At 40.2% G+C, this 13,610-nt stretch overlaps 1 protein-coding gene across 1 annotated transcript; it reads left to right on the forward strand.

The window, feature by feature from the left end:
- Positions 1-1,901: 1,901 nt before the first annotated feature.
- On the forward strand, positions 1,902-11,946 carry smyd2a (SET and MYND domain containing 2a). The gene is made up of 12 exons (XM_020590001.1): positions 1,902-2,242; positions 3,839-3,902; positions 4,411-4,521; positions 5,914-5,974; positions 6,615-6,742; positions 7,385-7,452; positions 7,835-7,937; positions 8,090-8,200; positions 8,689-8,809; positions 8,981-9,155; positions 9,689-9,797; positions 10,998-11,946. Exons 1-12 carry the CDS (start codon positions 2,070-2,072, stop codon positions 11,079-11,081), a joined length of 1,308 nt encoding a protein of 435 aa, XP_020445657.1. The 5' UTR covers positions 1,902-2,069; the 3' UTR covers positions 11,082-11,946.
- The last annotated feature ends 1,664 nt before the right edge of the window (positions 11,947-13,610 follow it).

Below are 13,610 nucleotides of genomic sequence, written 5' to 3' on the forward strand. Positions count from 1 at the left end.
ATTCAGCATTTCCTAAAATAAGATGTTTTGTCCTGAAAGTGAGAGGTCTACTCCTCTCAGCCCACCTCCGTTCCCCTCTTAGGATTAAACAGAAGCCCTCTGTGATATGTGAAAAGCCCTGCAGAGACATCCAGCTCAGGACTGTTTAAGCCTCCCCATCTTTTGCTGGGAGTGATTGTAATGGTGTGTACAAGTCAGGGCAAAAGAGGGGGCTTAATTTGTTCATAAGACAATATATCTCAAAAGTCTCATCAACCTGTAACAACAGATGGCGTGATGCAACAGTAATCAGGTGGGGGGAGCAAGACATTGTGTGTTTTCTCAAAGGAATGTGGATTCATTGAATGACAGTGATGAGGTGGGTGATATGACACGAAGGGTCCCACATGTACAAGTGTATATTTTTGTATATACCTACATCAATGTGTGTACAGTATGTACATATATACACAGTGTACTCAGCAGCAGTTCTTAGTTTTGTTGTCAGACTGTACAGCGCTTCTAACTGTTCCGTTTTATAGATACTGCAGAAGCTCAACTTTGAATGAGGAGAAATCATTAACTTAAATAAATGCATTTATATATGTAAAGTAAACTGTGTGAAGTGTTTTGATTTGTTTCAGTTGCAGATGGTACAAACTCAGGATAAATACCTGAGCAACCACACAAACAAATGTATTGGGTGGCTGTGGCTCACGAGGTAGGGCAGTCCTGACCAGCAAGTTGGTGGTTCGACTCCCGGTCTCCCCGCATGCCTAAGTGTCCCTGAGCAAGACATTGAACCCCGAATTGCTCCAGGTGGCTTTTGTAGCGTGTTCTTCATGAAGAATAATCGGAATCAAATATCAATTTTCAAACATTTATTATCATAACTAAACAGACCATCGAATAAAGCAATTTACAGAGCTCTGGGTTCCATCTCTATCTGAAGCCCTGACCTCAACAGCAAAACCGTTCAACCTGACTACAGGAGGAGAAGGAACGCTGTCCTCCTCCATTCAGTTGTTTTTATACAATTTCAAATGTGCCCTTGTAAACTGGTCCGGTCCTCTCGTGCGTATCCATCCGTCCATGTATCCATCCGTCCTCCTCCTGCATCCTTTCTGCTCCAATGGGAAAGGCAGCTTCCTAAAGATGGAGGTCACCCCTTTCTTTGTTACACTATATGACACATGGCTTCCCATTTGGCTAATTAAACTGTCTTGCCTGTGTGTGTCTGTATATTGCCCTGTCTTTTGAAGTTGTCTTCCTCTTGTTGGCTTTTAGATCTAATCTCTTGTTTATTACCCCTAGTGTCCCAGTGACCCCAAATTCCCTGGCCTCTACAGCCAGGTGGTGATCATAAAACAACTGTGGACCCTCTTTGCTAAAGCTGTAAATCTAATGTGATTCAGTGTTTTAGTGAATCAGTCTCCCTTGATGTTAAACAGTGCCCCAGTTGGGTAACACAGCAAATACTGACCAAGAATTCAGTGAACACATAGAATGAGATACTCAACTATGTTAACATAATTGTAACATACAAGTAAGCAAACTCATGCATGCTCTAAACTAAATCCTAATTATTCATTTTCTTAATATGATAGAATAATCATATGACACACAGTAAACAAACAAGTTAACTAATCAACAAACATAATGTTAATCTTCTACTAATTAAGTTTTTAATTCATAAAATATTAGAATCAACCTTAAAGTATGCCTTGTTAATAATTTTACCCAACACTTTCTTAAATCTGAATCACGTCACACTCCTCCGCCAACCAATCTGCAAAGAAAATTGGAGATAGAAACCGGGTTTACTCAGAAGAATTTTTGGCTTGAATGGGTTCAAAGTTTCTGTTGGCCCGTTACAGCCCTGTAACAGCATAATAGAGTAAGAAGTAGGTCCCTTGCGCATCAGTACAGGATATGCAGCTGCGGAGCTGTGCCGTCCACCTTCCAGCAGGGGGCGATGAGCGCCATCCTGACTTCCAGCAGAGCGGGGAGGAAGAAACCGCTCTGACAGAGCAGATCAGATCACTGAGCAGACAGGTAGTTGGTGTTGTCTACCCTAATCAGAACAAACCATGAAGAACGAAGGGATAGAGGGGACGGAGAGGTTCCTGAGCCCGGACAAAGGCAACGGCCTGCGGGCGGTGCGGCACTTCGCAGTGGGGGAGCTGGTATTCGCCTGCCCTGCCTACTCCCACGTGTTGACAGTGAATGAGAGGGGAGCGCACTGTGAGCACTGCTTCACCAGGTAACACCTTACCTCCGTGAAACAGCTGACAAAACACCTGCATGACAGCCGGGGACGAGCTGGTACCATATTCGTATAGTTTTGAACGGAACAAAGCAAGTAATTCGTCCACTTCAGTGCTGGCTAGCTTCATTAGTTACGTAGCTAGGTTAGCTTTTAGACCTCCCAACACCTGCCTAGCTGGTGCAGACTTATTTGGGTCAGTGCGGTGAGGCAGCTCACCTGACTGCAGCATTTATTTGCAGCTCAGCTCAGTCAGGGGAGTCCGAAGCCGACGTTCACGTACAAGAGCGTTTACTTCTGGATTTTAAAGCCACAATCTAATTGTTTTGCCTTTCTATAGTCTTAGTGAACCTAGTAATATTCCTGCACATAGTGTTAAATAGTGTACCCATACTATGAACTGTGTACAAGGTTGCAAATAGTTACTGTTGTACAGTCATTTAAGTTAGATATTAGATAACTTTAATAAACACTGGATTTATGGACCAGTCTATGCAATGTTAGTCAACTAACAAATCTTGCCCTCCAACTAAAGTATTGCTGGAGGTTTTACTTTGCAGAAAGTCTGCATGAACACCTTTACATGACTTCCCATAACAGGTTACAGCTCAAATGCCACTTCTGCTTAGAGAGAGTAAAACTGCGGTCTTTATGATTTTCCATTCTGTCTTTATTTCTCTCATGTTTAAAGTTTCACCTATTAACATTAGAAGAGAATTGAAATGTTGTTTTGTTGGTGCTTTCCAATCCATGCGTGCACCAGTAACAGTGTAGGATGTGTAGTGCTTAGAAAGGCCAGTCCATTCGGAGAGTGCTGACATGTGTCGCTGTGTGTAGGCATACAGTGTCAAAAACATAAAAGGAAGGTTAAACTGCAGTGCACTGGTCCTTTAAAGGGTTAGCCCTCTAGTTTGTCCTCTGGTCTTGTTGAGATCTGATGCACCATGGCACTTTATTGTGCTCTTCAGAGTTAAATTAACTCTCTCTCACACACTGATACACACATGTCCTGGCCAAGCTGCCATTAGGGTTTTTAGAGCAGTAAAAGGTTAGGGTGCTAAATATAGCTGTCCATGTGTCCCAAGAGAGGGGGAGCCTCAAGATGAGAAGGCCATTTGTGCACTAGGGGGTTGGACGTGTGTGTGCGCACTCGTATACAATCAGAAACACTCAAATTATGTCTGTTACTTTAATTGTGTCCATTTTTTGTGAATGATGGACTTAAATGTTTGTAGAAATTGCCCCCAGTTTACCTAGACCTTATTATTGTAATGCATATGGGCCAGTTATGAATAACATTAAAATTTTGGCAGCTAACTTCCTTGTTTCTTCCTTCCATGTGTGAGCTCAAGTGTTGTGTAACTGTGTCCCACCTTTTGTCACTGGACTAAAACAAACTTGCAAATGAATTTTCAAGTACCTGAAAATCATGGGAAAAGAACAGTCAGTAAAAGTTTTAATTTAATTCCACATCAACCCACTAGAATGTATTAAATACAGGTGGATAATTGCATTTGAATCCAATTACAAAATATCCAACTGGCCTCCCTTATCACAGCTATAGAGCACTTATGTGTCTTCATTTCATTACAGAAGAGATGATCTTTTTAAGTGTGGCAAGTGTAAGCAGGCCTACTATTGCAACATTGGTTGTCAGGTAAGCTTTTGTTTTTGTGTGTTTTCATGGTGGGGCTTGATTTTCTGTTTATGTGTGCCATATCTACATGTGCTTTGCTAAAGGCTGAACATGTTGCTTCACTGGAAACACTGCACAGTGAATTAAAGGAAGTTATTTTAATGTTGTTGTAACCCACCTTAGGACTACACATTGATAACCACTTCAGCAGAACTGCAGGCTCTGAGCACACCCGCACATTGCTGTTGCTATGACGATGGAGTCTGTGCTCTCGTTGCCTTGGTCTCGTTTTAGTTTCATGGCACAAAACACACTCGGTGCACTGCAGTAAAACTGAAGAGTTGTGTGTATGAAAGAGAGAGAGAGTGAGGTGCATTTGCATGTACTTTGTGATACTAAAATCATTTATCAGCTACAGTGTTCATTTATTTTATTCACCTTCTTGTTTTCTGTCTTTTCACGTTGTACTGTTGCTGTAATATCAGTGATTCCATCTTCTTCTGTGTGTTTGTACTGTATCTGTGTGCAGAGAGGTGACTGGCCCATGCATAAGCTGGAGTGTGTAGCCATGTGTGCCTATGGGGAAAACTGGTGTCCATCAGAAACTGTCAGACTGGTGGCCAGGATTATCATGAAACAGGTGAAGTAGTGAGATAACAATCAGAAAAGGCTTATTCATGAGGAATTACATGGGCATCTATGCGGGCACTGTTTAGTCAAACTACAACCAAGACGCAAGTAACGAGAAGGTACTGCTGGGTGACAAATGAAAGGACAAACTAACATAAAGTAAACAACAGAGACTTTTTAGTGACGTGTCTCCAGAGTGGCTTCAGTGCTCCTCCCTTGGAGTTGGGAAACATAATCTTCCAAAACATATTCCCTCATTGTGTCCAACACACTTTTTCATCCTAAACAAAAACTAGAGCTGCAGCCATTAGTTATTTCATTGATAGAAAATTAATAGGCAACTATTTTGAAGCAAAAGTCACTAAGATTTTCTGGTTTCACCTTCTTTAATGTGAGTAACTGATGTCAGACATGAAAATAAACTGAATATCTTTAGATCTGTTGGTTGGACAAAACAAGACATTTGAAGGCACCACATTTGACTTTGGAAAGTTAAATGGGCATTTTTCCCATCGTTTGACATTCTGTGAATAAAAAGAAAAAGTAATTGGCTTGTTTATAATGGAGAGTATAATAAAAGGGGAAAAATAGTTATTTGAAGGTAATGTTCCTAATTTCTTTTCAGGGTCTAGTGAGACTCAAAACAAAGTGACACCGCAAGCTGCTCCTGATCGCTCTTTGCCCCTCCCATCACATCCTGTTTCCTAGCAACAGCATGCATTACAGATGCCTGGTTGCAACAAATTGTACAAGATGTGGCCTCCAATAGCATTAGCTGACTAATGAGTAAATTTGTAAGTCCAGTAGAACGTGCTGGTTACTGCTAAAGTGACAAAAAGCTCAAATTACTTCCAAATTAAAATCATATTAATTCAGTACAGAGGTGAAATGATGACCATGCTAGGTCACTAATGTAATCAAAACAATGCCTTATCTGAATCTAATCTTTCCCCTTTGGCTTCTTTTACCCCTCTCCATGTCAAAACGCCAAACTGATGTTAACCCTGGTTGTTGCTTTTTCTTTGTCCCACTCTCTCTGTTCAAAAGGCGCCATCTCTTTACTCTGGTAGCCACTGGTTCAGACTTTTAGCTGCCCAGAGCTGCTCCATGGCTCCATATTAGTAAATGACTTGACTTGACTTCATTAGGTGACAGGCGGGGTTAATTTACAGACCGTACTTTGACGTCACAGGGTAGAGAAGCTGGAACAACAACAGAAGGGCCGTATGCAGCAGAAGGTCATGGAGGGGTGTGTAGCTGAGAGACACCGGGTCCTGACCCATTTTCACTGAAATTATCAGTGTGTAAAATCTTAGTGAAAGCACCTTTTGAATATTTTTTATTTTATTTTGGAGATTCTGTTTTTTGTCTAGAATGATCTCATGTGTCTTTCATGTTGCAGAGAGTCACAACAGAGCGCACCCCTTCAGAAAGGCTGCTACTGCTCCAGGAGTTTGAATCCCGTAAGTGTGTGTGTTCTTATTTACATATGTGCACTTTTAGTTGCATTTAGTTCCTGTGTCTCTGCACTTGTAGTAATGACTGCTGCAGCTGCCAGTCCTGGTACAGTCTCTTTCATTCATTCTAAGTCTGCACAGCACTGGGACCTAAATCCCCAGATTCTGGTGCTGTAATTTCAAGTTCTCTCTCCTCTGTTAATTACTACTGCCACTTTGCCCTTTAGCAAGGTATACAACCTTCTCTGAGAGACTCTGATTGTACTGAGACACTCTTGGGTATTAACGCATGTACTGCATAGGCAACTCACTTTTAAACCATGATTATTTAAAAACCTGTGATTACTTAATGTGATTTTTCAAGTTTTTTTGAGTCTTAAAACACAAGTGAAATTGTTCCCAGTGGTTGTGTTCATACACTAAGGTGACTAAAATTGTGTATTTGCCAAAACAATTGCAAAAAATAATACAGTTCTGCTTCAAACCTGCCTCTAACTGTTAACTAGACTCGAAGCCTGAAGTCCCACTAGTGGTCCATTGCATCTCACCTTACTCTTCACTTTCTGTCTCTGTTCTTTCTTACCACCTCTTTATTCCTTTTTTGTTGCACTTACTCTTCCTGTTTGTGTTTCATTGCCTCTTCCAGATTTAAATAGGATGGACAGTGAGAAGGAGGAGATGAACCAGGCAGACATAGCAGCACTGCATCACTTCTACTCCAGACACATCAGTGACCTCCCCGACGATCAGGCTCTTACTGAACTCTTTGCACAGGTGACACTGGATAACACTTGGATTGCAACAAGCTGTACATTATCAGGTGAAATGTGTACAGTAAAATATGATAATACTGGCAGCTTTGTTGCCAGAAAATTACCATCTTAAAAAGAGAGAGAGGGAGAAAAAACATAAAAAGCAGAGAGAAAAAGCCAAATCTGATCCATTCCACACAGAACTCTCTCAGATTTGAAGGGTTCATTTTCCCAGCTTTTCTTTTGAGATCTCTCTACAGGTGCTCTGCGGGATTTAGATCTGGACTCATTGCTGCCCACTTCAGTACATTGTCTGATACAATTTCTGATGTGTTTTCAGTACCACAGAATTTGATTGCAACAGTTTTCTGGAAGAAGTGGTGCGTTATCTAAGAGAAATGCAGGGGCGCCAATATTTTTGGCCATATTTATGTATATACATAGTCAGTGTAATAAATTTTACTTACCAGGTCTCAGTCAGCATTAGTATTATCTTTAATCTTACTCTAAAAACTGGTGGGTTCAAGACAGTAGAGTAGAGGGTGATTCAAGGTGCGTTATCATATTACTCACCCTTTTGTCCTATCTGTCTCCACTTGTTTGTGTCTTCCTTTCTCTCTTTCTTTGTCCCTCCTTTTCTTTACTGTTTTCTGCGCATCTACAGGTGAACTGTAATGGTTTTACCATAGAGGATGAGGAACTCTCCCATCTGGGATCAGCTGTTTTTCCTGAGTAGGTAGTCCAAGTCAGCACATCATTGTTTAACAGTCCATCTCTTCAGTAGTTTAACTGGTAAAGACAGTATTTGCAGCATTTTAAAACATTTGATTAAATGGTTTCTTCTTCTTTTTCCCCCTCTGTCTGTACTTGTATCCCTATACGTCCTCTGTCTTTATCTCAGATCAATGTTGCATTTCTTTTCAGTTTGTTTAATTCCTAGCTCCTTCAGATTTTATTACTTTAGTATTTTTGTGTTTATAATATATGAGCAACATACTCATCATGTACTCTCAATGTCTTAAAGCTGCTAAATGTCATGCCTTTATCACCTTTCTGTCATTTCACAATAGTTGTTTCTTTAACCTTTTCCACTGTTCCTTGTTCTTCCAACCAGTGTAGCACTGATGAATCACAGCTGTAGTCCTAATGTCATAGTGACCTATAAAGGCACAGTGGCTGAGGTTAGAGCTGTTAAAGAGATAAACCCTGGGGAGGAGGTAAGCAAACAAGCATTCCAACAATGATTCTTCTCAGTTACAGCAATTCTAAGATCAAATAAATTCACAGAAATGCTGATGTTTGTTTTGATTGGTGCACAATGGTCTTTTTGTGTCACTTTGTTCACTGTACTCTCTCTGTCTCATTGTAGATCTTTAACAGTTACATAGACCTGCTCTATCCAACAGAGGACAGGAAGGAAAGGTTGTTGGATTCCTACTTCTTCACATGTCAGTGCACTGAGTGCACCACCAAGTCTAAGGTACCGTTTTGAAGCCTAGACATTTTCATACAGTGTGATGGAAACTTGGCTTGTTGATTTGAGAAATATACCAGAAGGTCTCTCATCAGCATCAGTCTGCAGGTCTGTTGGAAAATGCAGCAGGTCCATGTCTTCACTGTACCAACAACAGGACCAATGCTTTTGTTGATGCACGTACTGTAGTGGTAGTCATTTCCAACTGTGAGTAGCTTTCATTGTGCATTGTCGGAAAGTAAATCAACACCACCTGTGCCTACATATTTGCATTTATCAAATTTTTTTTAGCTGTCCAGTGTGAACTCACAGCATAGTACTTAAAACCTGTTCAAACTTAGTAAGATATTAGGACACAGTGTGTCGTACTGTACAGCAGTCTTACCCTGTGTGGGGCCATAGTTCTTTCTGCATAATGTCTTTGAAGCTTTTGGTGCATCTTATGTAGGATATGTCACCATAGAGCTTTTTCTTGTCTTTACATCTCTCTCTAGGACAAAGCAAAAATGGAAATCAGGAAGTTGAGTTCTCCACCAGAACCAGAGGAAATCCGATCCATGGTGCGTTACGCAAGGAATGTCATCGAGGAGTTCAGGAGAGCCAAACACTACAAGAATATCCTGTTCTTCTGATTATAATTGTGTTCCTCCAGCCCCTCACCCCGTTTCACTGTCCTGCTCCTGTTTTCTTTGATTTACAAATGTAGACAGTCTGACTTGTCACTTACTTCCCAGCCTCCTCCTCTTATTCCCTATGGCATGCCATTATTTCTTGACTCTCTGGCACCTCCCAGTGAGCTGCTGGAGATGTGTGAACTAAGCCTGGAGAAGATGGGCGCTATATTTGCCGAGACCAATGTCTACATGCTGCACATGATGTATCAGGCCATGGGTGTCTGTCTCTACATGCAGGACTGGGATGGAGCTATGAGCTATGGAGAGAAGATCATTCAGCCTTATAGGTAAGTTGATCTGTGAGAAATCTACACAGCAGCAGTAGCACGGTTATGACAGGTCAATCAGTGCTGCTGGCCAGTCACAAGTGGATTATAAACCCCTCTAGAGGTGCATTTTCTAGAGACAGAGCAACTGTGCACATAGTTAACCGGATCACTCCCTCTGGATTTTCAAGATTTAACTCCTCTTTTAGGTTTTATTCATTTGTCAACCATGCTTTGCAGTTTAGAATAATGTTTTTTTCTATACAAAAACAAGTGTTTATCTTAATTCTACCTACAATATATACACACACACACTCACTGTAGTACAACCTATTATGCTCCTTTATTATGCTGCCAATTGCGATGATGCCTCTGTGGTACATAGCACTCAGCCACATCTACTTCAGTGTGTTTTATTTTTTCATTTTGTTCTCCTCCAGCATGATATGTTTTGAACTTTTGTAGCACTGCAATTAAACTAATTGTAGTGTTAATTATAGATTTCGTCTCGTGTTCTCACATTTGCTGCTCATCTTGATGTATTGTCTCTGCAGTGTACACTACCCAGCCTACTCTCTGAATGTGGCATCTATGTATCTGAAGCTGGGACGTCTTTATTTGGGGCTGGAGAAGAAGACACAAGGAGTAAAAGCTCTGAACAAGGTACATTAGCAGACATGTGGGCCATTGGTATATTGATAGGTTGAAGGCTTCCAAGTAAGAGGGCAACAACACAGAAAATGTGAGGAAGAGTTGGCTGTGAGAGACAAATACAGTCAGAGCAACCAGTGGACTTAAGCAAGCGATGACATTTGAGGCAAGTGAAGCCTTGGCCTACATATTCCCATAACTGACTTTTCAATAGGGGTGTAAATCGCCACTCTCATCAGGAAGCAATCCTATATGGGTTTTCTTTGCCAGCGATCTGATTTTTGCCAATACTTAAAAATAAGCCACCATGTGATTTCAATTCGTTTCAGGGACCTGCGATCAATATCAAACGATATTATCTGCCTATTTCACGCAATTATATTTTTAATAAGTAAAATATAACTGAAGTATAACTGTTAAATTTGAGCTCCTCTGTTCACTTTCAGTTGCTATGTAAATACAAACAAGGACCAATGATGATCTTCCAATTCATCTTGTTTTTTTGAGATAGGAAGCATTTGCATTCTCACACACAAAAAAAGCTGGAAAAAACATATTTCCTACATTTCAGTAGGAGTTTTGTTTAAAACTTAACATTCACACTTGCTGTTGTGTCCTTTTAAATTCAGAATACTTCTATTCCCGCAGCTTCTTACTTTTTGTGTATTTTTCTTGGCTGCTACAGGCCAAGGCCACTTCTCATAGCAAGAATTTTGTCACGTGCCCTTTTCACACAACAGATAGAACTCTAATCTTTGAAATGTCTGTCCACACTGACTCTGAGACACATGTGAGATCCCCCCCCGCCCCCGAACAGATCAAATGCTTCAGTAGTTTGTGCTTTGCTCACATCTCACTTTTAGTGTGAATTCCCACTCTCAGAGGGCTAGCTGCACCGCCTGGCGCTTGTTGTCCAGTTTGAAAAGAACACCACTTCTCCAGAAACGCATATGTATGTATTTGGCTGGCTGGCAAAATAAAAGCACACAAAACATTGATGTTTATATTTTGATTTATTTTGTCATCAGATCATGGGGTGTTTGATCTGTATCGATCCAGATTGATGGATTGTTATACCCCTACTCATCAGTGTATGTTGGTGTTGTAAGCTGCATGGTTGTTTTGGGATGTAACCACATTCTATACTCTGTTTGGTCAACTGTCATATTAAGAGCATGTCTGTGATATATATACATTTTTTCCCGTTTCCAGGCATTAACCATCATGGAGGTGGCTCATGGTAAAGACCACCATTATGTAGCAGAAGTCAAACGAGAAATTGAGGAGCAGAAGTAAAGCAGAGGCACTCGAGTGAGGAGCTTCTCTAAAGACAACAAAAATACACAGAACACAACTGCATGGCATGCATCATATACCTCTTTTTAAAAACTTTTTCATTGCTGACTGTTTATTTTCCTGCCTCTATTTAGGCCAAGTTACTTTTTCCTCCCCACATCTGTGTCGTCATATTCTGACTGAGGATTATCACATTTTTTATTTGTATCTACTTCCTGTCAGACCTGGATTTAGAAGCAGAGAAATTAGGATTTTTGGAATGAAAAAATTTTCCAAAATACTTACAGCTCTAACTTTGAACTTTATCTGTAAATGTTGTTTCTGTGTGTTGATGCTCATTAAACCCATTTAACACCCATATTATAAATCAAAAAAAGGATCAGCGGAGGGGAAAAAAACTTTTAACATTGCCTTTAAAGCTGCCTTTTGGATGAAACTAAGCTTTCATGTGAGAGCTGTGTACGCTCAAGTGATTTTTGCCCATTTTTTTCTTTGTGACTCTGAAATCATTCACTGTCTTCTGTGGACCCATTAAACAGACCACGTTGCAGCAGTTTTGGCTGCACAGCTTTTCTCCTGGCAGTTGCTCCTTATGATTTGAAATTCTGTACAAAATGTTGAGTTGATGCTACAGAGGGCACTGCTGTTTATTCACAATCGGTGCATTTTATTCTACCAGATGTTCAGCAACAGATTTTATGGCTACATTGATTTTTGTGTAAACTGTGAAGAAAAACGTTTACTGACCATGCATCAGGTACTCTGTAGCAACCGTGAAGAGAACACAAAGAACTATTCGTGAGCGAGTAATCAGTGGTTTGATCGGCTTGTCTTACACTGTTTTTAAAGAATCAGCAAAGGGTCGCATGTTTTATTATTGTGTGTGTGTGTTTTTTTTTTTTCTTTCCTTCCATATGAGGCTTGTTGACCAAAAGGGCCATGCATTTTACTGACAAGGAACCAGCTATTCTCTACTCACAGCGTACGCTTAAACAGGGCTGCTGATCTGAGGCCAGTTAACTCTCAGTGAAGTTATCAGTACTATACCCTGACCAGTGATCCTGGATCAGAGCCCCATTACTCTCAGGAAAAAAGTTGCAACACTGTAGCTTTTGTCAAGAGATACATTATTGTACCTTGTGTGTTTTCTAAGAAGCACCATATTGTCATTATCCTGGGAAGAAAATCGACATGGCAGCAGTGGGCAGAATATTAATATGCAGCGTGACTGGATAAAATATACCTTTAACATTTTATTGAACAGATAAGGGGGAAGGTTATCTTCAGCATATACTTTATAGTCAATATGAATGAATGAAATCTTTCTTCAAAAAGGGAATGCATCTCCCTTTAATCTCAGCTTTAGTTGTTGGTTCCTGTTTGCACAAGTGAAATAAATGAACGGAGATTACTCAAGTGCATAGCAACTATTCTGGCAATATGGTGACTTTAAGGAAACAGTACCTTCAGCAAGAATGAGTACTGAAATCATATTGACAAGAAAATTTTAATGTGACTGGCCCTGAAATCATGTGTGTGGGGTAGAAGTTACAGGTTGTAAAACTGTAGTTTTATCTTTGCTGTAGGTTTGACTAAATCATCATATGTAACATAAGTCTGAGCATGCACAAACCATCACCTGGGCCTTACTGAAAGGTTCTTATTGCACTCAAATTTTGTACAGTTTTGTGACAAAATGATGTCAAAATGGCAAACCTATAAGCATGTTTTGTTTCATTTCTACCAGTTTTTGTCAGTGGACATTTGGTCTGCCTGCAGTTTTTGCATGGTGCCCTGCCAGAGGAACTAAAGTCAAAGCTCTGATTTCTTTGTTTTTAATACCTGTAGCATCTCCCTCTTGTTTACTATGGGTCATGTTGTATGTACAACATGAATGCAGGTTACAGAGGATTCAAAATAGTCCATTGTTATGAGTTGTCTTTGGACATAGTTGTAGCAGGTCCTGCAAAGGTGACTATTTTTGTAACCTGCAAAACGCATCTTGACGGTGCCTGCCTTACACCTTTGCATTGTTAATCCAAAAGCACCATTTCTGTTCTACATCTTTGTGTATAATTTTTTACAAAAAAGGACCCTAAGAGGGTTTGTAGGTGCCTCAAGCCAAAAATAACATCTATACCCTATGGTTTACCAGATTTGAGCTTTTAGTCTCTGGTCAGGCACTAAGAAAATGCATGATCTATTTTCTTTTTCTGTGTTAAGTTAAAACCTGTGGCACAAGAGGTAACACAAAATCCATACTCATGCTGCATGTAGCAAACCAATGACAACACTGAAAGGTCACTCATGTTTTCTGTTGTTTCTGTAATAAACTATTACTTTATCAGGCATGAATGTTATTCTATTGGAATGCATAACTAAAGTGAGCATATGATTTTCTGTATTATATCAATGGAACTCAATAAATGACAGTATGGCACTTATTTTGAAATATATATGCATGTGTTCATTTCAAATATTCAGCTAATTGTTTTTCAGAGGTCCATCTCAGCCTACTGTTTGTGATCT

Source organism: Monopterus albus, unplaced genomic scaffold (assembly GCF_001952655.1).
Source record: "Monopterus albus unplaced genomic scaffold, M_albus_1.0 scaffold10.1, whole genome shotgun sequence".
NCBI lineage: Eukaryota > Metazoa > Chordata > Actinopteri > Synbranchiformes > Synbranchidae > Monopterus > Monopterus albus.

Excerpts from the sequence above, each read along its gene's own strand:
- smyd2a (XM_020590001.1), top strand. The coding sequence starts at position 2,070 with ATGAAGAACGAAGGGATAGAGGGGACGGAGAGGTTCCTGAGCCCGGAC. Across the intron at positions 3,903-4,410 it reads ATTGCAACATTGGTTGTCAG|AGAGGTGACTGGCCCATGCA; the intron begins GTAAGCTTTTGT and ends ATCTGTGTGCAG. Across the intron at positions 8,201-8,688 it reads AGTGCACCACCAAGTCTAAG|GACAAAGCAAAAATGGAAAT; the intron begins GTACCGTTTTGA and ends ATCTCTCTCTAG.